At 40.4% G+C, this 26,024-nt stretch overlaps 1 protein-coding gene across 3 annotated transcripts in view; it reads left to right on the forward strand.

Annotated features, from left to right (window-relative positions):
• LOC124163423 (adenylate cyclase type 2-like) overlaps positions 1 to 26,024 on the forward strand; it is a 579,364-nt gene that overhangs the window by 528,775 nt on the left and 24,565 nt on the right. For all 3 annotated transcript variants that reach the window (XM_046540331.1, XM_046540332.1, XM_046540333.1), the window contains 5 exons: positions 6,667 to 6,725; positions 9,496 to 9,663; positions 12,075 to 12,417; positions 14,252 to 14,449; positions 21,288 to 21,463. In XM_046540331.1, coding sequence (XP_046396287.1) covers positions 6,667 to 6,725; positions 9,496 to 9,663; positions 12,075 to 12,417; positions 14,252 to 14,449; positions 21,288 to 21,463 — 944 coding nt within the window. The remainder of the gene's footprint in view (positions 1 to 6,666; positions 6,726 to 9,495; positions 9,664 to 12,074; positions 12,418 to 14,251; positions 14,450 to 21,287; positions 21,464 to 26,024) is intronic.

A 26,024-nucleotide genomic window follows, 5' to 3' on the forward strand; every position in this document is an offset into this window, starting at 1 on the left:
AGCGTATCATTTTCAAGGTGAGGAGTACGGGAAAATTGAGACGGTCAACCCGTGCCAGGAATGCTATTGGCTTGCAGATGCCAAATTTGTGTCAATTCGAGGGTGTGGAGATTGAGGGCGGAGTCAGTGGGGAGAGGGAGGCAATATCAGATACTTTGAAGCATTCATTGAAGAGGGAGTCGTGAGACAAAGAAAGTGTGGGGACTGGGAGAGATGTGTGGGGGGATTACGGACAGCAGGAGGAGCGGCAATTATTTATTCTAAGGTTGAGGGGGGGTGGTGCATTGGTCTACATAGAAAGCGGGGCAGAAGTTGCAATGAAGGAGGTAAATAATATGAGTGGAAGTACAGGTGGCAGAGGGAAATATATGGGGGCATTTAAGTTTGGGGAGGTAAGAGGCAGGGGTGAAAAGAATATCTTGCTGGTTTCACATCTGGGACGGATGCATGGTGAGGGTGGAGTGGTGGTGAGTGACTGCGATTTTTTAAGAGGGCGGGTGGCTTTGAAATTGGTGCATAGATTAGGTGGTATATACAGATTTAAAAAATGGAGTGGGAAATTCTCCTTTGATTGATTTATGAAAAAAAAATAATTTTTCAATCCCTCTAATGAAGCTGATCAACCTCTCCGCTGCTTAAAGGGGGGTTTTTGTTAAGACTTTTTTTATTTATTTAAAATTAAGATTAACTAATGACCTACGTATTGAAGTGTAGTTTCAAAATTGAACTACGTTTGCGCATTTGTGTTACCCTATTAATATCTCGCATTTTTTTACAGTTTTCTCCTGTTAAAAATTCAACTATCCTTCGTAGATTCTCATTAAACCCTCGCTGCACGCTCTCCAAGCTTCGTTATGAAGCCATGCACGTAGCATCATCCACATTGATTGGCTCAGCATATAAGATGAGTTATAATGAGGAAAACATGCTCATGAAACTCACTTCGTTGCACATCCGTTTTTAATGACTTAAATGAACCACGAGCGCAACGATTCAAAACGACGTCATGACGTAGTAATTTGGCTGTCATAACTAGGCATATTTGACTTTTTTATAATTATTCCGGGAAGAACGTATCGTGAGTTCCAAATTTTGAGCCCCAAAGAAGGTTCTGTTTTTTTCTCCTTCGAACTCTTATGCAAAAGTCATTGCCATTGACTTTGTGATGTAATGTAAAGGGGGATACATGGTTATTACCATGGAAACTAAATTTACTTTTGTTTTGTGACTCCCTTTAGAGTTCCTCCTTTCATAATTACGTGTGCTTATTTATGTACTCGATTTAAAAGATTCTATAGTTTTAGTGTAGAAAAAAACATATTACGGCAAATGTCCATTGAGTCCTATATTAGGTTCCATCTTCCGGTTACATAATACTAATGATGCATTTATTGCTCCTTAAACTATTTAAATATTTTTAAATACCATAGATGAAAATGAACCTTTTTTGGAGCTTTCGGTGACCCCAGAGGCTATTGCCTGTGGATGGGATTATCTTCATAAATTGGTTTTTTATTTAATGATAAACAAAAAAGTCTTACGCATGAACTTTAGATACATAAGTAGGTAATATGCAGTAAAGATAAAATAAAGAAAAAACAATATAATTGAAATCTAAATCTAAAATAAAAATAAAAATTATCCCGTGGAGTACCTTGTTTTTTGTACGAAAATAGCTTAGTCTCCTTCCGTGTTGACTCTGGTTCACATTTGCTTGGAGTTATTTGATTTTGTACACATTTTTTAAATAATTACTTGTTATATACTTAATTTTATTTTATTTTGTTCTTAGTTTTGTTACTCTCTTAATCAGTTGAATTTTGTAAAATGGTGTTATCTGTGGAAATAAATAAATGAGACTTTATCTGGTCTAGTCAGTACGCTTAACAGATGGGCTCCTTTATTCGCTGAGTATTTTATCAATTCAGGACCGCTAACGAAGTGTGACACCTTGAATTTCCATGAAACTTGTCAGACTCGTTGGCCATAGTGGGAAAGTTATCGCTGTTAATTTTATGTAACCTCGTGACCCACGAATCGAGACATGAGCGATCAAATATGATAAGAATGAGTAACACGAAGTCATCATGAGTACGGTCTCCACGACCTGGGTACACTGTTCATCCAGTTCCTGCTCCTCTTTCTATTAAACTTCTTGCTAAAAGTAAAGTTGATGATGGAGGTAAAAGTCAAAATCTTATTTTATTTAATCGGGGGAAAGCTATATCTGGTGCTCCTAATATAAGTGGCACTAATCAGTTTCCAAATCCACCAATTATGATAGGTATTACTATTTAAAAAAAATTATAACAAAAGCGTGTGCAGTTACTACTCCATTATAAAGTTGATCATCTCCAATTCTCCATGGTGGTAGCCGCTCCTAGCCGGCGCCATTGGGCGTACTGCTTTAAATTTTCGTCGTGAACTCACATTGGAGAGCCCACTTGCTGAATTCTATCATCGTTTGGAAACTAAGAGTTTTTCCCCCAGTCGCCTCCATGAACTCCGATTTTCATGACATCATTCTGAGTGATTTCTTCACTAAAGCGGAGCCTCAATAAGCCAATAGAGTGTGAGCTCTCTAAAGAGAGACTCATGCGGACGGATTCTTTCCTCAAGCCTCGACCACGAATCTTTTCCAAGCGTAGCTATCAAGGGAAACGAGCTGAAGGCTCAATGAAGAGCGGGCGAATGGACCGATGAAAGAAAAGTCCTCGCCCCCTCAGATGTAAAATTCCTATGCGTGAGATACAGGTCTATGTTTCTTGGGGTATCCTCCTTAAACTCAGAGAATTTCAAGATGATAGCTTTAGATGAAAATGGAAATATTTAATTTTAAAATAATAAATCACTACCGATCCATCAAGAGCGACGCGTTCTTTGAATCCGTCGCCTTCACAAGCCTTTGAGGGCTTTGTTTATGCCCTCAAAGGATTATTATATTTATCTTCATCTCCATGGAAACAGCATAATAAAGGCCTCCACATCTGGGGGTTTTGGCAGTCAAGAACGATGGACTATCACAAACAGGGGCGCAGCTAGGAATTAAGGTTAGGGGGGGTTTTAGGCGCAACTAATAATTACGGGTGTGGGGTTATTGCATACCCACCAGGGTAAGCAGGAGTTGCGGGGGCCCTCCTCCAGAAAAAAATTAAGAATAATGGTTAAAATTCGCGAGTTTTACGGCTTTCTGAGGGATATTTGAATAATCCAAACACTATTCTACAAGTAATACTAATCCATTAAGTAAAATGGATTAAACTTAAAACTTTCTCTGAGCTCTGGGTGGGGGGGGGGGTTTATCCCCCAAAACCCTCCCCTCGCTGCGCCACTGATCACAAATACCCATGCCCTGAGTAGGGGTAACCAAAGCAGGCGGGACTCGAACCCACGATCTTCGGCTCGGCTGGCGCTGACTTTTCTCCGCTGTCACCGAGGCCAGCTGCAGGCGATAGTCTATTTTCCATCTTGAGGAAAATAATTGAAATTAATGAATCTTTACGTAACCTGCGTGGCATCAATCATATCATAGCAATTTTAACGTGTTTTTACGAAAATATTTGGTAAAATTTGTTGTCTCGGGCGCGACTTCATAGGATCGACTTAACATAATGAGATGTAAAAAACTGTATAATTCAATATAAATTCAATTCTGTATGCCCTAAGATTTGACGTGGCACATCGCCATCTGGGATGACGAGTCAATTCGTTAAATTCTAATATATTTGGTACATATTAATCATTACCAACCCTCATTGCAAACTATTTTTTCGTGTCCCTCATCCTCACTGCTTTGCTAAACTCGACACATCAGCAACACGATCTGTTAGTAGTTATTTAAAGGCTATCAAAATATACCAGGCAACTTCCCGACAGAAATCACTGAATCAACGAGAAGTTTTCATCGCCTGGAATTCTTTCTCCGATATTCTCTGAAAACCTCAATTCTACTCACTGCCACGCATGATTGATCCCTTTGGGGGGGGGGGGAATTCCTCCTTGTAACCGCTAGGTATTATTTCAAAGTGATTGATGCATGTACATTGCACATAAATAAATGTATCTCCAACATAAAACGTGATTTTTGGCGTCGTGTTCGTTCAGACACGGTGTCAAGTGCCACACACCGGTCGATCAAAGTCAAATGACGCCCCATTTGACGATGATCGAGCGCTGAGGGGTTTGGGGTCGACAGGTCGAATCGGTCGCTCAGTATCGGATGCCGAGTGATCGACGGATTAATTTGAGTTCTCTCGGCATATTGGGCGTTCGAACTGCCCGAAAGCGAGGAGGAAACGCGAGATGGATCATCAGTCGAGGGTTCGATTAAAGCGCCAATCGTGCCATCTGCCGGGAGGGCGGTGACCTATAAGGGCTCGTATTAATTGCACGCATTCATCGGGCTCCACTAGTCACTTTCCTCGATGTTTTACTTGCTTGAAAACTAAATACCATCAGTGGCGGATCTAGGATTTATTTTCTTAAGGGGGTGTACTAGGGTCTGACACAGTGGTATAACTATGGGGGGGTTGAGGTAATATAGATCCCCCCCCCCCCAAAGCCTCGGAGAAAGAAAAAAATATTTGAAACTATTGTCTAGTTTTGGCATATAGTAACTATATCTGCTTAAAGTTTAATTTTTAGTGTCAAAATGATGTAAAATGTATTTCCAGGCATGTCATTTTTTTTAATTTACCCGGACCACCCCTAGTTGTTGCTTGAACCACCCCAAGTTGTTGTTCGCCACCCCAAGCCATTCCATCCCCCCCAAACCATATTCCTAGTTACGCCACTGGTCTGACAGGCAAATGGTCTTTTCATATTTGGAATTTTTAAAAAATACAACAGTTATTGTACAAAATGATATTATCCAAATTTTAAAATGAATAGTATTAACAATATGAAAATATTAATAAGTTACATAAATAATGAAGTCAGTTTTCGGACTCCTTTTTCACTTGGACGATGATTTTTTCGAGCGCTGACTTGCGAATGACCAATGACCGGCAAATCTGTCCCCTTTACTTGGGGTCAAGGCTTAAATTATTGAAGCTCCGTAATACACAAAACAAAACGAACGTAATAGTAGCCGTATTAAAATCTTGTCTATTCTTTATGCTCTTGGGGGGGGGGGTTGTGTCCCTCTGTCCCCTCCTTAAATCCACCTATGAATATCATGACGAAGTATTCAATAGGCTGTCCTTCATTTATACCACGTTTTATTATACTCACTGCCTTGTTCTTGTGTTTTTGTCCTTCCGGGAAAATCTTGCAATTCACATTTCGACCTATTCCTGATTAGCAAGAGCGCTGAAATTTTTAGGATAGCTCATAATTGGATGAAAATGCAATTTTCTCACACTTTTACCGTAATCGGAACAGTATCTCGAGTAATATTAAGAAATAAATGTTAAAGATAGAGATTAGTTCCAAAAATGGCCAATAAAATCTATTGGAGGCTCCATAATCAGTAAGTGTAATGAAGTCTCTTACGAACACTCAAGGATTAAGCTAGGAAAATATTTAAGGTACTTAAGTTTGTAAAATTAATATTTTAAGGTCACAATACATTATCCATGTCTCTAAGCGAAAGCAAATATAACCTTGCATGCGCTACCAACGTTATCCCTCACATATTAAGATAACAACTGATTACTAAAATACCAGGATCTAATTAAAATCATCCAATAACATTCATCTAATTATCGTAAGATCTAGCGATTTCCAATCATAAGATGATAATATTATCGAATAACTTATAACAATTAATTATTGAAATACGAATAGATCTTTGTAGTCGTAGTTGTTGCATTAGATCATTGTCAAAATATTTTTGCGACTTGTAGATAACAATTTCAGAATAGTATTTTCTCAAAGTAGACATATTTTTAATAGAATTTCAGGTACATATGAGGTGTTAGAGAAGGTATTAGAGTTGTTGAAGAGGTGTTACTATACATGCCATTAAATTTTTAATATTTATTTTACTTGTTAAACAAGCCAGATGCCACTAATTGTAAGTAAAACAATGCCGTTCCAGTGAAAGTGATAAGTCGTCTAAGTTATAATGTTCACTATGTGGTTGGAAAAAATTACAACATATTACAACATCTCAACAAGAGCGTATTCATTTCGGTCGATTCCCTTTAGAAAATCTAGCTATCACAAGTACTAAAATAGTGATTTAATTATATACGTTATAAATTTATTTTGTAATTAGATGCGTTATAAGTGTAATAGGCTTAGGAGGATATCAGCAGAGACCACAAATCCCCTTGCAACACAATGAATATTAAATTATATTTTTTACGCACAAAATAATTTTTTGAAATGAGGGTTGGTTATGAATTATAATTACCCAATTTTTTCGAAAAAATACGGATGTATGTGTCAACATTGATAGATCAAATTACCTTACAGTTTACATGCAGCCATAGAAACAATTATTTCAATAAACTATCTACAAAAAAATGGAAACTATACTGCAACGTTCTTTGATGTGTGTGAAGTAGTTTCTTTAATAGTTATCTGTATTGAATTTATTTTGTTAAGAGAGTGTGTTTCAGATATTTCATTGCATCTTGTAGTTTCTGATTTCATATTAATTTTTATTGCGTATCTATTTCACCAAACGTTAAAATTTTTCCCATTCTTCCTCCATCGCAGAGCATCGCCATGATTGAGTCCAACCTGTTGCCCAGCAAGAATGCCTGCCTGGAATGCAAGTAAGTACACTACGCACAGCGCCGCCCTGGTGGTACTATCTAGTACCTTCACTTAACTTTAACTGTCTTTAATTTGGGCCTTGGATGTCTTACTTCATGGTAGCTAAAGTCAACCTTTTAATGCTATTCTTCGCAATCGCAAATAATATACTGCAAAATATAGCAAAAAGTGGATCATTTTGCTCTCACCACCGTGGACATTTTTGAAAACGGATTTAAAAGCTACCGAAACCTACCATATAATCTACCGAAAACTTCTGTGTAATGTAATTGGCCCTTCTCTTCATTATTCTCCTTGATTTTGTCTTTAATATTTTGTAAAAATAAATTGTCCGGCATAAAAGGGTGGTTTCCTATTATTTTTTTATTACCTACATCGAAATATTATTACTCCTGGGGTACCCATTTCACGCTTTCAGATTTTTAAATGACTATATCTATTTTTCGCGATTAAATGAAATGTGAAAATTTTGAAGCGCGCGAAAACATGACGGCTAAGTATGAATGATGGGAAAAGCCCTTGTGACGTCATTCTGGTTCCCGCTGCCGGCGAGTGAGGTGACCTTGAGGGGAGAATAGGTGCGCCGCTGCAATGCAGGCTACTAGCAGGTAGCAGAGTATCCTGCTAGCAGGTAGCGCTTGGCTTAAAAAAGGGTGATAAATACCTTATCAAACGCAGGAAACTCCACAACCATAGGCAGCTTTGATTGGTGATTATTAAGAGATGCTTCCCTGAACTCTGGGCCTCATGCATGCATTGATAATCTCAGACGATGTAAAACTCTTATCTATTCGTATAGAAATTAGGTCCCTATGACGTCACGTGGAGCGGCATAGCATGAGCGCCAATCTGGCCTTTTTCAAATGAGGTTAAAATTGACCATTGCCATTCGTCTAAACTGGGATTTCTAAAACCAAATAATTTGTACATTATGAATACACTAATGGTGGGTAACGAGTCGCAATCAATGCGTTGCGTTTTCTTTGATGAAGGAAACTACCCTATTCTGTGGAAATTGTTAACATTTAACATAATGAAATCATTTATTCTTATTTGTCCAACCCTTTACTGCGACCGACCAAGGTTTCAGCTGATAATGCCGTTTTCAAGATAGATGATTCTTGGATTACACCCTATTTATATATTTCAATGGGCTAGGGTTAGGGGTAGAGTTTCGGGGAAGGAATGCGTTCACTTCCCTCATTCCTACTGTACCTACGAAATCCTCCGCAGTAAATTCACTTCCCCCTCTTCTCATCTCATACATTCATTAACCTCCGTCCCCGAAACTCTAGCCTCACTTGTATACAGTATAGGCTGTCGTCCAAGAATCATGTACCTTGAAAATGGCATTATGATCTTATACCTTGGTCGTTCGGAATAAAAGAGTACGCAAATGAGACTAGGGGAGAATTTTATGATGTCTAGTTAGCGTTAACCGGAACATGATACTGTTGTAACCTTTATTGAGTTTTTTTACTTTCTATTGACCTCAATTTTAACGTAGTTTATTGTTTTAGTGTGTGGGGCTTTAAAAAATAATTTTCAAAATTTTTTTCCAACATTTCGGTGTATTTTTATGTCTTCATCAGTGCGTTTTTGCGATGACAATGATGTAAACAAATCATGTTCATTCCAAAAAAATCCCTTTGTACGTAAAAAAAAATGTGTCAAAACGTTGGCCAAAAATTTTGAATTTAATTCTTAAAGACCTATTCTCCAAGACACTAACCAACGTAAGTTGCCTTACAAATATTTTAAAGTTAAAGTAATGAAAAGTAGTTCAGGATTTGGGTTAGTTTAGCAGGTTACCTCAACTGGAAGACATCCTTAACTCTGATTTTATTGCTCCAAAAAAACGTTATTTGACTTTACATAGCCGTCCCTAAATAAATTCACTGTGTTAAACTTCAGATTAAATGCCTGTATACTAGGGATGGTCGGATCGGATACCTCGGATCCAAATGTCCATGGATATTGCCCTTCATCGGATACATCGCATCCAAAGTCGCAGAAGACATCGGATCTGGATCCCAAATTTTGAATAATAGCTTCAGAGAATGCAACGCGCAATAAGGGTGGAAAGAGTTCCAATTCTATCTTCGAATGCGCCGTCGCATGCGATTCTTGTCCTACTCATGACCGGTTTTGTTTGAAAGCTCTCGCAGAGGTTACGAAGGAGAATTTCAGCCGTGGAAAATAAAAATGGCAAAATACGACTGGCGCATAATGTGACTCTTCCCAAGAGATTGAACAATCATCGGGGGAATCTCAGCGACAGGAATTTGAAAATGCATTTGGATCCGAAAATATCCGATCCGAAAGATCCGGCTCCGAAAATCAAGGATCTGATCCGAATCCGGATCCGATAAAAATCCTGGATCCGTCCATCCCTACTGTATACAGATCGATACCTCCACTGCAAAAACGATCAACAATCGCCCACCGAATCAAATCCGCTCACCTAGTAGCCCAACAATACGAATCCGCTCAGCTGGCAGTGTCCGTAGAATAAACGCTCACCTCCAAGCTTGGAGAATAGGAGATGAGCGGTTATGCTCCGCACACTGCCAGCTGAGCGGATTCGTATTGTTGGTCGATTAGATGAGCGGATTTGACTCGGTGGGCGATTGTTGATCGTTTTTGCAGTGGGGATATCGAGGAGTCATTTCCGACTTACGGAAAATCCGACCTATTTCCAAGTCTTCGGAACTTATCCCGTTCTTGTGATGCAGAGTTTCTGTATTTCTTGGTTATTTGTCTCCTCAGGAAGTGGTTCAACTCGGAGGAGTTGAACCCGGTGTCGCTGTGGTTCCGGCGCGGCAGTCAAGAGAAGTCGTATCGAGAGCAGCGCGACGCACAGTTCCGCTTCTACGTCTCGTGTGCCGTCTGCCTCTTCCTATGCATGGCCTTCATCCAAGCGCTCACCACGCCACCGTGAGTACTGCCGAAATTTCAGAGGAAATTTACACGGTGACTGTTTTTAGTGATAAGAATAAAATTGATTGCTTGAGGCGTAGATTGCTTGATTGTAGCTTTGTGAAAGCGATTCATTATTAAAATTAAATAGAATAACTTTGTGCTTTCACATGAATATTTATTTACACATTTATGACCATGGTTTCAACGTTACACTTCATGTGATCTCACAAAGTTCTTCTTTTTAATTTTAATAATAAGATAAATTCATTTAAAGACTCAATCAATTACATTACATACGAATGGCATACTTGGGTTAAACTACAGATGGCAGTACACAGACTGCACCAGTTGAGTAAACTATACAACCTGAGAATTTCTAAAATAAAGACTATGGCATTTTTTAGGAAGCAACCCGATACGAATAGAATTCGTTATTGAGGATCAAGTCCTTGAGCAAGTATGGCGTTCCAAATACTCAGGATGCGATATAACTCATTACAAGGACAAAGATATTAAAAATAAAGTCAATACTTTCAAAAGAATATGTGGCACAATTGGAAGAACTCTAAAAAATAAAACGAGAAAAGAAACACAAATAAAATTTTATAAAGTTATGGCAGTCCCTAATATTCTCTACGGATCAGAATGTTGGGTACCAAAGAAAATGGATTTAGGCAGATAGAATCGTCGGAAATTAAATTTTTAAGATCAGTGAAAGGCTGCACAAGATGGGCTGGCAAGAAAGGCCGCTTTCAATCTCTCTAAAAATCCTTTTCTCTTCCTTCCCCTCCCTCGTTGACCTAATTTTCTTCCCTCTAACACCATTTTCAACATTCCCTCCCCGCTCAAAACTCGCTCCATCCATACCTTCTGTCTCCTCCGTATATCATCTTAAAGTTGCCTATCCTCACCCACCATGTCCAGCACTTCGTCGTTCCTCCTTCTCTCCGTCCACTTCAACTTCTCCATTCTTCTCGACACCCACATCTCGGACGCCTCCAGGATTCTCTCGTCCTCCTCCTTTAAGTGCCCAAGTTTCCGCACCGTAAAGAGCTACACTCAAGATCAGACTCTTCACAAACGTTTTCTTTAAACTCTTCCATAGCCATCCTTTCATATGCTCCTTCCTGTTTATGAACGCCTCCGTTGCTAACGCGATTCTCTTCCTAATGTCCTTGCTGCTGCATCGGTTTTCCTTTTATATGAAGACCAAATAGTTGAATTGTTCGACCTGTTCAAGCTTTTCCCCACAAACTTCTACCTTGAGTCTCACATTCTTAGCTCACAATGCTTTGCAAAACCGCGTAACTTTGGTCTTCTTGTGATTAGTATTCATGCAACACTCTTAGGAACGCTTGACTAACGCATCCACTAGAGCCTGCAGTTCCCTCACTCACTGGCTAATCTACGCCTGATCATCCACGAACCTCACTGATAAGTAAGATCACGAATATTTCAAAATAGGATCCTCAATTCGGCCTCTAAATGTGTTGTCACCCACCGCGCATTTAAATGAGTTTACAAAAGTCGCCACTCGTGTCGCTGACGGACAAAGTGATCCGAGTTTCCGGGAAATTAGGCATAATTAGGGAATCTACCGAAACTCTTACATATGATGACGTGGTCGATCAAATTCATCACTTTTCAAAGCTATTCCTCGCATTTACAAACATTTTACTGCAACATAATGGATAAAAGTGGATCAAATTGCAGTCATCACCGCGCCGTGCTTCGCATGAATAAATCGTTCATAGTAACCGCCTCACCAATATGGAACTCTCTCCCAGCCCAAATAAGAAGCGTTACAAACATCAATAAATTTAAACATAGTCCATATAGGTTTCTGAAAAATGCTTCATTAACTTCAAGGTGAATTCCTCTATTTTATATTCTTGTTTAGCTGAAGTTTTATTATTATTGTTATTGTTGTTGTTATTTTTATCGATTTACATGCGAATAAATGGTTGACTTAGTTCAGAATTGTGCTAAATCGCAGTGTTATCCTAATGTTTTGGTTTCTTTTTGGAAAAAAATGTTTGTTTGACAGTACTGTCATAAAGAATTAATACCTTAGAGCCTTGTAATTAGTCTGTTATATCAAAGTGTGATTTTTTTCTTTTGTTGAAAATATTGTTTTTCTGAATTGTTTTCATGCTATTGGCGATTTGCACAGGATGCATTTATATGAAATTCTATTTATTTATTTATTTTCTTCTATTTATGTACCAATTGCTGAAACTGTAAAAGTTTTACATTTATTTTCTCATGGGCCTCAGTGCTCAGGAAAATAAACTAAATTATTATTATTTTTATTTTTGAAACCCGATTAAAATGCGACTAAAGTGGCAACAGAAATCTGCCCTCCATGTGTATGGGGCCTCCTCTATGCAGTCCCCTTGAATAAGGTTTTCATCATTCTTTCTTAGGACCCTGGTCCTGTGTGGAACGTTCGGCTCCGCTCTGGCTGCCCTTATCGTCTTCCTCTACCTCTGTTGGCTTGACGGATGCACCGAAGCTAAGCCGACGGCCTCTTCGGCGTCGCAGCCCACGCAGTCAGCCCTGCGCCGACTCCTTGTCTGCTTGCGCTTGGCGCCTAGTTCCACATCGCACCACCAGGGGGACATGGATGCTGCTGAGGGCGGGAGAAGCAGGGGGGAGGAAGAGGAGGGACAGCTGGTCGGAGGAATTGTGGGAGCGCACAGGTGGCTCCGCCTGGCAGTGTTTCTAGTAACCGCCTTCCTCTTCTCTTGCTGCGCGGTTGTCACTCTGGTAAGACCTCCATCACATTTTATGCAGTAATTCTCCGGAGGCAAGTGTCATCCTGCGGGCTTCTCCAGATCTCATTTGCTTTTCGTATTTTTTTAGCACCTCAAACATCTGATTAAATCAAAAATATTACTTATTTTAGATTTCTGCCATTTATTCCTCATTTCTGCATTATAAACAGCAAAAATCATACAATTTGAAGTACTAGAAGTAGGAGAAATTCATAATGCCCTCAACGGTGGCAGCAATCTATGATACCATGATGAATATATCCACAATAGTGAATTATTTTGTTTCTCAAAAGTTGCGTTGGATTTTTAAAAACTGAAATACCCAATGTGGAGCATTATTTTTATAATCGTCTTACGAAAAAGAGAAATTTGAATATTTTGGCAGCCATTTTGGCTGCCTTCATTAATTAGGCTCTCTGAGCGAAATAGCCACTCATCGTCATCGACCCCATTCCTAGGTACAAAACCAAGGGAATGAAAGCGCATCCTATCTTCTAAAGGCCTGGTTACACGGTACATTAACACGTACAAGTTAATGTACGTTTGCATAAATGATTTTGGTGGACCGGAACGGAATATGTACGAATGCATGAACCAAATTAGAACCGTTTTTTATTTTCTGTGCATGCATTCGCACAAGTTGGGTGGTTACACGGTGCATTTTGGCGTTCATTCTCGCGTTCATACATTTAGACATTAACCCGTACGTGTTAATGTATCGTGTAACCAGGCCTTAAATATCAAGGAACACCAGGGAGCCCTTTTTGTGACACTTGCCCCCGGACTAAAGGGCAACTAACTCGTGTTTCCAAAGCAGTGTAGAAGCAGTTCAACGCTACCGTGTACTTGACTTTCGCACAAAGCAAAGCACGTTTTTACACTCCTAATTTGCAACTTTTCCTTTGCTTCACAACAAAAAAATTCAAGCTACCGCACAAGTAGTGGCAGTTCTTTTAATTTCTCGGTCTTTGAGCAATCATTCTGTTTACTCTCCACCTCCATTCGTTAAATTGTTTGGGCAAGTGTACATTGTGAATAAACCTAATTTTCATATAACGGTTTCCATCGCATTTACGCAAAATGTTTCTGGCGTTAACCTTAAACACATATTATCATAGTTGGGTAAACTGTTTAAGTTAAGATAAGGACATGTGTCCGTGAATTTTTCGAGTATTTTACGAGATCTGTGCGTGCATAACACAAAGCAAAGTAATTTTTTACGAAATATTTGCACAACTAGCAAGTAAAAATGAAGTAAACGTTTTCTTTTGTTTTTTACCTGGGAAGCTAATCCAAATGGGAAAAATCTCTTAAACTGGTTTTCTCTTCTCAGTTAGACCATCATCTACCAGGAGAAGACTTTGTGTTGACTAGAAGAGAGCGTGGCTTACAGTGATTTATTGAATCTGAGCCAAATATTCCTCGCCAAAATATACCTGCCTTAGTCAACCAAATTATCGCCTTTTATTCAATATTTAATTATATCACTATAGTAGATATTATTTCCTGTTTTAATTGGCATATGGATAGCTTATAATTTTTAGAAATACTCCCTTGAAGCTAACTAGCAGCTAATATTCATTTCGTATTTCATCAAAAATTAGATTCGCCATTTTCTAAAACTGATAATTATGTATGAATGATGTATTACGCAATGACTTTTGAATAAAGTAATGTTTCAATTTATTTTTACTATAAGCTCTTTGATAATAAAAAAAGAACGTTTTAGACTTAAAAATTATACTTATTTATTTATATTAAGTTATGTACTGAGGGTACATATCGTGAGTTAGTAAATAACCGCTAAATCATCTTTTTACGTCCAGGTGGACGTGGGTTCTGAGCAAGAGGAGGCCTTGACCCTATCCGGTGACGACCCTCCGTGGTCTGTGCCGGCGTCCCCACCACCGCTGGAGACGGCCCCTGCTTATGCGCTCGTCGCCCCTAACAACGCCTCTAGTGTGCCCCTTGAAGTGAGGACGGTCATCGGCGGCCCAAGTTTAGACGAGGTGGAGAGAGTGCCTGTGAGTACTGTAACGCCGTCATATTTGTGTTTATTGATTTTATGTTTATTGATAAAGTTGTTGCTACGGTTTTTTTTGGTTGTTGTGGGTTGTTGACTGTAAAAAGGAGAGAGATTGTGTCGCGTTACAAATATATATCAAATAAAAGAGCATTTTAAAAGTTTAGTTGTTGGAACCAATTCGTTTACGCGAGTGATATTTCCACTGAAATCTACTAGAGAGCGATAATAGCAAAGGTGGCGTTACAGTACCCGTTGCAGAAGAGCAACAATATACCCTTGTGCTCCGTTGCTATGACGAAGAGCTTTGACGTGGTATTGTTGTGATGTGGGTTGCATACATTTAGGCGTTTTACTGGTACTTTCCGTAGCTAAAAATAAAAAAATAAAATAAAAAGAAAAGTATTGCGAGTCGGCATCTGAAGCTAAACCTATGACTCATGGGTATCCATTTCCTGTCAACTAGCAAAATTTGAACTAGATCGGGGATGGGGTTGGTGTGGTGGCTTGAGTTTTGGCCTCCCACACCGTGGGCTCGGGGTCAAATTCCGGCGGTGGTAGATATTGTAATATTTGTGATACTTATTATTTTTATTTTCTTATGAAGTATTCATGTTCACTATACAATAACTCAATCAATCAACAACTTTTATATTATTACTACAATAACTTATATACCAATAACATATTTCTTTTGTTATAACACATATGAGAAATTTAACACACATGAGAAATTGCACACTCTAACAGCAGAGAATTTTCAGAGACTACCTGATCCCTGCTTGAATGATGTGTGGAGGACATTTCAAGCGCAAAACTCCGTCCGTCGGATGGGACGTTAAGCCATGGTCCCTTTGGCGCCTTTCGATAACAGCAGGTTAATCCCGATGCCGGGTTTCTCTCCACCCTTCCTTACCTACCCATATCCTCATGGTGCAGATGACCTCAGCCGTTGTGTCGGTCGCCTCCTCCAAATACCGCACCATACCTTGAACGAGATCTGGTCGTCACACTTGAGGGACTTCCCTTGTGAGAATAATAAACATACCAAATATTTAAAAGCTTTAGCAGTGAAAATTTCTCGGGTTTCACGCCGTGTAAGGCCCTCCATATCTCCATGCTGCGGTTAACCCTTAGACTGAAGGAGCGTTTTTATATGTTTTGTACGCTGACTGGGGAAAAACGTTTTTAAACGCTAGACCATTGTTTTAATACCTTCTTCAGTTACCCAATTTCTTTTTCCTACCCGTGTGGACGGCTGTGACGCCGGGTCGTATCCCGGTGCGCCCTCCAGCCTGGAAACCTTTGGCGCCCTCAAGTTCCGAAACTCACAGATTTTACAGTCGGAATACCAACATTGAGCAGTTAGCTTGATTTCAAAGGTGTCTCGTTTAACAGCATAATTAACGTCGTCTTGAGTAGGCAAAACAATAATTAAAATTAATACGAGGGTTGCCCAGGAAGTAATGCACCAATTTTTTTTTCTCAGCCGACAACATTTTTGCGTATTTGAAACTTCTCGTATGCAATATCTAAAGTTTCATGGGGGCCTACGTAAAATTTCTGACTTTTTCGACGGATAGCTTAGCTTCAGGGCCGTTTCAACATGATGTCCGTAAGTGATGTACTTTACAAGCAGCGTGCCATCATTGAATTTCTCACTGCGGAGAAAAAAAAACTGTGGGCAATATTCACATATGCTTGTGCAAATCCTATGGAGCGTCTGCTGTCAACAGTACCAATCATAGTCGCAGGTCTCAGCAAACGAGGGCATTAGAAGGTGGTTTGGCGGTGCTAAAAGATTTGTCGGTCGGGGAGACCATCTTCGGCTGTCTCACGCAGCGGCGCAGCGAGGGAGGGTTTTGGGGTATACAACCCCCCCCCAGAGCTCAGAGTAATTTTTAAGTTTAATCCATTTTACTTAATTGGATTGATATTACTAATGGACTAGTGTAAGGATTAACAAAATATCCCTCAGAAAACCGAAAAACTCACCATTTTGAACCATTTATATTAAAATTCCAAAATTTACCAATCTTGCACCTCCCGCTTATCCTGGTGGGTATTCCATGCCTCCACACACCCCGGTATTAATTGCACTTAAACCCCCCCAGCCTTAATTCCTGGCTGCGCCCCTAGTCTCACCAGGCATGTTTTAGTGAGCCAAAGTTGCCATCACCATGCCATTGGTGCCAAAAGGTGGAGCCATTAATTCGAAATCATATGTCAGCACATTAGCAAACCTCAAGACGCTCTCCCAGCGACTTCGGTGCCATACCAACCGAAAAGATGTTTTGATTCAACGCGATAACCCTCGGCCCCTCACAAGTTAGAGGATTTCAGAACGAAAAGGCAAAATAGGGTTGGACAGAACTACCCCATTCATCCTACAGGCCTGATCTGTCTCCCTCGGACCTCCACTTGTTTGTATAATTACAGGATGCCATACGTGGAAGACAGTTTGAAGACGACAAGGGCGTGATTAACTTAGTGAAGAAATGGTTCCGTGACCAGAACAAGGATTGTTACCATCAGGGTATACACGTTCTTGTTTCGCGCTCGAGGAAGGCCATAAAACTGGACGGAGGTTACGTGAAAATATTGGGTGTGCAGTAGAAACATCATTCTGTCCTGTGTGCAATTTTCATAATGTGCGATATATAAATGTCAAAGAAAAAAAATGGTGCATTACTTTCTGGGCAACCCTCGTTAAATAGGGTGGTTTCCTATTATTTTTTTATTGCCTAAATCGAAAGATTATTACTCCTGGAATACGTATTTCTCGCTTTTAAATTTTTAAATGACGATATATATTTTTCGCGATTAAATGAAAAGTGAAAATTTTCAAGCGCGCAAAAACGCGACGGCTAAGTAGGAATGATGGGAAAACTCCTTGTGACGTATTTCTGGTTCCCGTTTCCGCAAGTGAGGTGACCTTGGGGTGAGATTTGAGCGCTGATACGACGAAGGGTGCTAGCAAGTAGCAGAGTACCCTGCTAGCTGGTAGCGCTTGGCTTAAATAAAGATTATTTAACCTTATCAAACGAAATAAACTTTCTGACCTTAGCCAGTTTAATAGGTGATTATTAAGACATGTTTCCCTGAGCTCTGGGCCTCATGCATGCATTGGTAATCTCAGACGATGTAAAACTCCTATCTACTCGTATAGAAACTAGGTCCCTGTGACGTCACGTGGAGTGGCATCGCATAAGCGCCAATCTGGCCTTTTTCAAATACGGTTCAAATTGACCATTGCCATTCGTCTAAACCGGCATTTCTAAGACCAAATAATTTGTATATTATGAATACACTAATGGTGGGTAACGCATCGCAATCAATGCCTTTCCTTTTCTTTGATGAAGGAAACTACCCTATTCATTCTGGATCACTCCGATAGTCCTCCCCTTGCATAGTGCTGGCGCCTCCTGGCCTTGGCCGTCCACCGCCCTTAAGAAGGTCCACCCCGGGCCTGGGTAGAGCCCAAGTGCACTTTCCCTCACTGTAGGGATCGCTAATGCAGCTTAACTATCCCAGAAAAACAAAACTTTTAAAAACGTTCCCCGCTGTCTAATGATTAAGAGCGGCTGATGAAGAAGGAATAGGAGACCCTGAGAGGGCAACCCCTCTTTACCATGGCAAATTGTGTGCAAAGATACAAAATGGATTAAACTTAAAAAATTCTTCAGGACAGGATACTTCAGGAGGATTCTGCAATACTTAAGGGGATTGAATACCTCGCCAGAAAGTGCCGTTTGCAGGACGCTACCATTTAGGTCGCTAGGAGGCCATTTTTACAAATGTCGAGGAACTGTTTCCACTAAAAAGCATGGGATATATGTAGCCTTGGTTTGAATGTTTTTACAGTTACGCATGTGAAAGCAGTTGGGAGGTAAAAAATTGCTAACTTCCCAAAAAGATGGTCTTTTTCTCGTGAGAATTACTCCGCTCCAAATAGAGATACAGAACTGATCAAAAGTTTGACTCAAAGCTCTTTCTTTGATTCTTTAAAATATATTTACCTGTAGTGTGTGCATGCAACCATATTCGCGTGATGTCCTTAAGCGCGATGGAATATTTTGGCCTTTCGACAGCTCGACGTCTTTCACAGTGCCAGCAGGGAACTGGCTGGAGCGGGGAGGTGGTTGGGGAGACCTGGGGCGCAGCTAGGAATTAAGGTTGGGGGTTTAGGTGCAACTAACACCGGGGTGTGTGGGGGTATAGTATACCCACCAGGATAAGTGGAAGGTGCGAGATTAATAAATTGCGGAATTTTAAAGATATATGGTTCAAAATAGTGAGATTTGCGGCTTTCTGGGGGATATTTTATTCATCCTTACACTATTCTATGAGTAATATCAATCCACTTAAGTAAAAAGGATTAAACTTAAAAAATTCTCTGAGCTCTGGGTGGGGTTTTATCCCCCTAGACCCCCCTTCACTGCGCCACTCGGGGAGACAATGTTAAGCATTTTTGTCCCATAAAAATGGGATCCGAACGCCTTAGTTACTGAGCTATAGCAATGCGAACATTTTTTTATGCACTTCGCAGTTACCATGAAAACGGTATTTCTTGGGTAATCAGCCTTTTTTGACGTTTTATTTAATATTCTGGGTTTTTAAGGACATTGAATAATTAAGGCTGGACAAAAAGCTGCAATTATAATTGTATGAAACTATTCGATACCTCCACTGCACAAACTCTCAAGAATCGCCCACCGAATCAAATCCGCTCATCTAGTACTATTAGGGCTACTAGATGAGCGCTTTTGATACGGTGGGCTATTGTTGAGCGTTTGTGCAGTGTAGGTAGCGAATTATTCTTTGAGCTTAGTCAAACAAAAGCTTTGAGCAAGTATCAACAATACATTTGCAAAATTTCACCCATTTTGATATAAATAGTTTCAGACAATTATATTCGCACATTTTCGTTCATTCTAAATTACTTAAGGCCCTTAAAAATCTAGTGTTAAATAAAACGTCGAAAAGTCTGGATACTCAAGAAAACTCGTTTTCATAGTAACTACAGTGTGCAATAAAAAATGCTTTCGTTGCCGTAGCTCAGTAACAAAGAAGTTGCGAACCCATTTTTATGGACAAAAAATGCTTAAAATTATTTCCCCTACCACCTCCTGAAGTATTGCGGATTTATCCTGAAACACCCTGAAATAAAAAACCCAAGGCGCAAATGGAATATGTTGGATTCCTAAATCCCTGAGGACAATGGGCGAGTTGTACATCTAAGCGTTCGAAGAAAATATGAAGGATCTTACCCCGTGTGAATCCCGGGAAATCTTCGCTGCCATTGTTCGCTTTTTTGTTTTTATTCGTTTTGAAAATATTGTCGCAATTAAATTTCCATAACACCGAAAACAGCTCTACACGGCCTTTTAAATCGGGGTTATTAAAATTTTAACAGTTTAACGTACACTACTAACCATGCCCTGGATAGGGGTAACTTATCCAGGAGGGATTCGAATTGGCGACCTCCTGTTTGGCAGGCGAGGACTTTACCCCACCGCCACCGAGGCCGGCAAAACAATTTTTTGCATAATGATGCCGGCTTTGCAATTTTTTGAGTAATGAAGCAGTTTCACAAAGTCATACTGTGAAGCATTTGTTTCCATAGAGCAGTGGTATAACTAAGCATATGCTTTGGGGGAGAATGGGATAGCCCGAAGTGGCGACCCCCCCCCCCCCCCCACCTCAGGCAACAGGGGTTCCGGGAAAATTTTTGAAAAACAACATGCCTGGAAATTATGGTCGGATCGGAGACTTCGGATCCTAATATCCTCGGATATTGCACTTCATCGGATGCATCGGATCCAAAGTCGCGGAAGCCATGGGATCTGGATCCGAAATTTTAAGTAATAGCTTCAGTGAATGCAACTCTCCATAAGGATGGAAAGTGTTCCGATTCTCTCTTCGAATGCGCCGTCGCATGCGATTCTTGTCCTACTCATGAACTGTTTTGTTTGAAAGCTCTCGCAGAGGTTACGAAGGAGAATTTCAGCCGTGGAAAATAAAAATGGCAAAATACGACTGGCGCATAATGTGACTCTTTCCAAGACATTGAACAATCATCGGGGGAATCTCAGCGACAGGAATTTGAAAATGCATTTGGATCCGAAAATATCCGATCCGAAAGATCCGGCTCCGAAAATCAAGGATCTGATCTGAATCCGGATCCGATAAAAATCCTGGATCCGTCCATCCCTACTGGAAATACATTTTACCTCATTTTGGCGCTTAAAATTCAACTTTAAGCAGATGCAGTTTTTATGTGTCAAAACTAGACTATGCTTTTAAATTATTTTTTTATTTGTCTGAGGCTTTAGGTGGGGGGATCTATCCCCTCATTATCCCCCACATAGTTACGCCACACAGTGGTCCCAAATCGAAAAGAGCTGGCCAAAATTAATAACGTCGTAATTTTAGCTAAAACAGCAACAAAAGTGGATGTCTCTCGCTGATTTTGATCGTCTAAATCTGATTTGGGCATTATTTTTACGATATCTCTTCATTTAATCATTATTTGAGCTGTTATTATTTAAACAATTTTTAGAAAATCTCGATATAGATGTCATTGCGATTGGCGATAACTTGGTGTTCATGGAGAGTTTAAAATTTTAAGGTAAAAGATGTATAAATTGTAGTTAACACCCATTATAGAATTTACGACATGAAATTGGTGAGATTCGAACCCGCGACCATCAGCATAGTTGGTGAGATACCAAAATCGGAAAAAAATACACTCACTCACATCCTATGCCTATGATGTCCATTCTTTGTCCGTCTGTTTCGTATCCTGTCACACAGAGCACGTACATATGTTCTTGCAGACGTACCTGTACAGCTCTGTGTTGGCGCTGGCCACTGTCTCCGTCTTCCTCCGCGTCGGCTTCCTGCTCAAGCTGCTGGTGATGGCCACTTCGATGGCTGCACATCTGTTGCTCTTCCATCACCTACCTGCGGCACGATCTCTCTTCACTCGCTTCTACAGCATCCACGACGATGGGTAAGTCTTCCTCTCCGTATTCAGTAAAAATCCCTATACCACTCACCCCCACACAGCAAAATTTTGGAGAAACCTCCGTATTTCGAAGTTATTGGCAGGGTCGGATTTACCGTGAGGCAAAATAGGCACGTCCCTAGGGGCACCTTCAAGGGTGGTAGTTCATGAAGTTACAGCATGTATGGTTGTGAATTTCCCAGAAAAAGTCGAGCCTCGCCACCTGTTGGCGATACCACGAATTGTCGGGTTTTCGTTTTGGTTTTGTTTTTGGTTTGTCACTCCGAGAATGGGAATGAATAGGCAGTCGTCCAGTGAACTTCGCAAGCGTATGAGCAACCCCAGGAGAAGGAGCCATGTCGCGCCCCCGACGGGAACAACAGCAGCGGTGAGTGGTATGCCACTGGCCCGGCTCGACTTTGATTTAAATAGTATACAGTCCACAATTATAATAACGTTCGAAAGTGATCACAGCAGTACGTAATGTTTTTATTTTTGAAGTTATTCTTCTTTTTTGTTTCATGAACTAAGGGTAAACGTTATTTTTGGAAAGGGTTTTCATAAAGTGCTTTAGTTGTATAAAAGTTAAACTGTATCATGTAGTTTTACTGCAAGCTGTTTTTCTTTGACTGAATTTTCTCTGCTTTCCCTGCGTAAAAATTCAAGCATAAACTTTTGCTGTCAGCTATATATCTGTTTATTCCTTTTTTCCGAACCATACCTTATGCAAGTGGCAATGCATTATCATAAAAATCGTGGAGGGGGGGGCTCAAGTGAGGAGGGGCTCTCAATGGAGAGGTGCCTATAGCGTTACTTCGGGTAAATCCGGCCCTGGTTATGGGTCCAGTCCTGGACCCAACCAATGGACAATCGAAGCAGGAGTAGTCTGGCCAGGTCGGCAATCGCCGAGGGCCCCGAGCTTAGGGGGCCCCCACAACGCCCGAGTCTATCTCTACATTGCTTTTCGGGTTAGCTGCGTCGAAGTCAATGGAGAGAAATGCAATCCAGTGCAGCAAAAGCCTCAAGTAGAGTTGGTGGGGAGAAGCTTGAGCAGGTAGAGCAGTTCAACTATTTTGGAAGCACGTTAGAGGAAAACGGATGCAGTAGTAAAGACATCAGGAAGCAAATTGCATTAGCAAAGGCGACGTTCATGGACAAGTTTCTGAGAGGATCGTTATGTAAGAGTTTAAAGAAAAGGTTTGAGAAGAGTTTGATCTGGAGTGTAGCTCTCTACAGTGCCGAAACATGGGCACTTAGGAAGGAGGACAAGAGAAGATTGGAGGCATTCGAGATTTGGTTATGGAGAAGAATGGAGAAGTTGAAGTGAATGGAGAGAAGGAGGAACGACGAAGGGCTGGACATTAGGCCGGCCCTTATTTTTCAGAATTTCGAAAAGTTATGTTTTCCTGGTCTCAAAATGATCCAAATGAGGTTTATATTCACGTGTTAAAATTTGGTTACTTTTAAATAACGGCAACCCGTGCCCCAAGGGCCCTAAGTACTAAGGACCCTCAATTGATTTTTTTGTGGTCAAAAAAGTGCTATTTCTATGTAAAACGTAAAAGTAAAGTCCTTTAGATCCAATTTTCTGTTGGTTTTGACCTATCTCTAAGCGTTTAGAAGATATCGTCCGTCGTAAAGCAATCCGCCCACCAGGGCGCCACCCCGCACCGCGGCACCGCTGAGGTACGGCCCGCACCACTTACTACAGACTTCCCCTCCACCCCCTCCCCTCCCTCGGCAAAGACTTTGCTCCTGATGACAAGATTTACGTGCTAGTGGTACAGTATTGAATAGTTTGCTCCTCTTGTGTCATGATTAATGTTGTTAAAGCCTATAATGTCAATTTTAACCCTTCAACACCGTCCTATGTACGAGTACCGGGTACCGACCCCTTAAACCTTGATTTTTTGCCGCCATACGGCCGCGAACCATTCCAGCAGGCTTTGTTCCATAGTGCTTTTTATGTACAAAATATTATAAGGATGTGATACAATTGTGTCTATGAATTATAAAGGAATGCAGGGAATGGGCAGGGCTTTCAGGGCTCCAACAGTAGATAGAAATATTCAAGGAAGAAGAAACGAGGCAGTCAGTTCACGGATGTAGATCACGGTGGAGAGATAGAGATAGTTTTTGTCTATAGTGTGCAAAGGATAGGAAGTGCTAAGTTTTTTAGGATGTAGGGGAAAAGTGGTGAAATAAATACTTTATCATGAACGTGACGTTCATTTTAAGAATATACCAAAAAGGAAAGGCATCAATCAAGACTAAATCCAGGCATTGAACTGTTTGGAAAAGAAAGTAAAGAAATACTCGGCTCAAATTTACCAACAGTGAGAGAAGTACTGTGTGTTTTCCCTATCACCTAATTGGTTCGAAATTTATAAGACTTACAATTAGTACAAGAAAAACCGTGAGAAATACGTCTCATTCATGGTGCAAAACTAGAATTCCTGTTATTATGGAAAATAAGGTGATTGAAAAGTTAGAAAAATGACGCAAAGAATGGATGAACGTGCAACGACATAAAAAGAGCGCGAACTATAGTGGAGATGAAGATAAGAGATTATTTCGTAACAAAACTTGATGATTTGTTTGAAAATGCAAGGAGCAGTACCATTGAATTTTTGATGCACGAGGAGGAAAGTGCAGTTAATCTCTCGGATAATTGTGCTTGGGCTGAAGAAATAACGTTCTTACGCAAATAAAGAGGAGAACAAAATGAAGTTATTGGTGGAAATAAATATGCACTCCATTATTTGATGCGCACATACGAGGATGGGATGAACATCCAAGAACGATTTGCAAATTATTCGGGGTCATCAAGTGGGAAATTACAGTGCAGCGAGAGGGGTGAAACTAATTCAAGATTTTTAGGCAGTCACTTTGAAGGAAGAGGGCTTTCCAAATTTATTACTGAGTGTGACTTTTCATCGTAGTACAACCCATACGCGCGGAAAGGCACTTTAATTGCCAAATAGGGGATGTCAGTGAAAAATTAGAAATACATTGAAAATGTATTTTATTTTGGTTAATGTAACGAAATTCATGGACAGAGTGAAAATAAATTCATCTCAAGGATTGGAAGTATTATTATGGCAATTAAATTCTTTCTAAGGTAAGCAAATTTCTTCAGAGGCTAGATCTTACCAGTGTGAGCAAAGTTTTTGCCGAGGGAGGGGAGGGGGTGGAGGGGAAATCTGTAGTAAGTGGTGCGGGCCCTGAAAGCCCTGCCCATTCCCTTCATTCCTTTATAATTCATAGACACAATTGTATCACATGCTTATAATATTTTGTACATAAAAAGCACTATGGAACAAAGCCTGCTGGAATGGTTCGCGGCCGTATGGCGGCAAAAAATCAAGGTTTAAGGGGTCGGTACCCGGTACTCGTACATAGGACGGTGTTGAAGGGTTAAAATTGACATTATAGGCTTTAACAACATTAATCATGACACAAGAGGAGCAAACTATTCAATACTGTACCACTAGCACGTAAATCTTGTCGTCAGGAGCAAAGTCTTTGCCGAGGGAGGGGAGGGGGTGGAGGGGAAGTCTGTAGTAAGTGGTGCGGGCCGTACCTCAGCGGTGCCGCGGTGCGGGGTGGCGCCCTGGTGGGCGGATTGCTTTACGACGGACGATATCTTCTAAACGCTTAGAGATAGGTCAAAACCAACAGAAAATTGGACCTAAAGGACTTTACTTTTACGTTTTACATAGAAATAGCACTTTTTTGACCACAAAAAAATCAATTGAGGGTCCTTAGTACTTAGGGCCCTTGGGGCACGGGTTGCCGTTATTTAAAAGTAACCAAATTTTAACACGTGAATATAAACCTCATTTGGATCATTTTGAGACCAGGAAAACATAACTTTTCGAAATTCTGAAAAATAAGTGCCGGCCTACTGGACATGGCGGGTGAGGATAGCTAACTTTTGGATGAGATACGGAGGAGACAGAAGGTTTGGATGGAGCAAGATAGTTAGTGGGGAGGGGATGTTAAAACAGTGTTAGATTGTAGTAGAATGTTAGGTAAATGAGGGAGGGGAAGGAAGAGAATAGGATTTTTAGACAGATTGAAAGGAAGTAGGCCTTACAATGAACTGAAGAAGGCAGTGCTGGAAGGAAAGGGAGGCTCCCAGATCACTTATTTCTTACTCCATGGAAACCAGCCTTAATCAATACTATAATAATAGTGATCGCTGGATCTGTCCCTTCAAAGGAATGGAAAAACTGATCATGTGATTAAGGCTTAAGTTCCTGGGTTGGGCTACCAAGTTGAAGTTGGTTGCTTGGCGTCTACCAGATGCCAGGCCATTTTCTTTTCTATGCCCACAACGTATTTTCATAGTTAAGAAATTCATATTCTTTGTATCTTATTATTTTATGATTCTGAAATAGCCAACAATATGATCATATATTTGTCAAATTTATGGAATAAATTATGATATATTGTTGCTTATGGAGTCTGGTAGATGCCACGGGACAGCTTGAGTTACAATACGTTACATGCTAATAACTGTAGGTGCGCGAAACCTTGAAAATGACACAATGCATTGAAACAT

Source organism: Ischnura elegans, chromosome 8 (genome assembly GCF_921293095.1).
Source record: "Ischnura elegans chromosome 8, ioIscEleg1.1, whole genome shotgun sequence".
Classification (NCBI taxonomy): domain Eukaryota; kingdom Metazoa; phylum Arthropoda; class Insecta; order Odonata; family Coenagrionidae; genus Ischnura; species Ischnura elegans.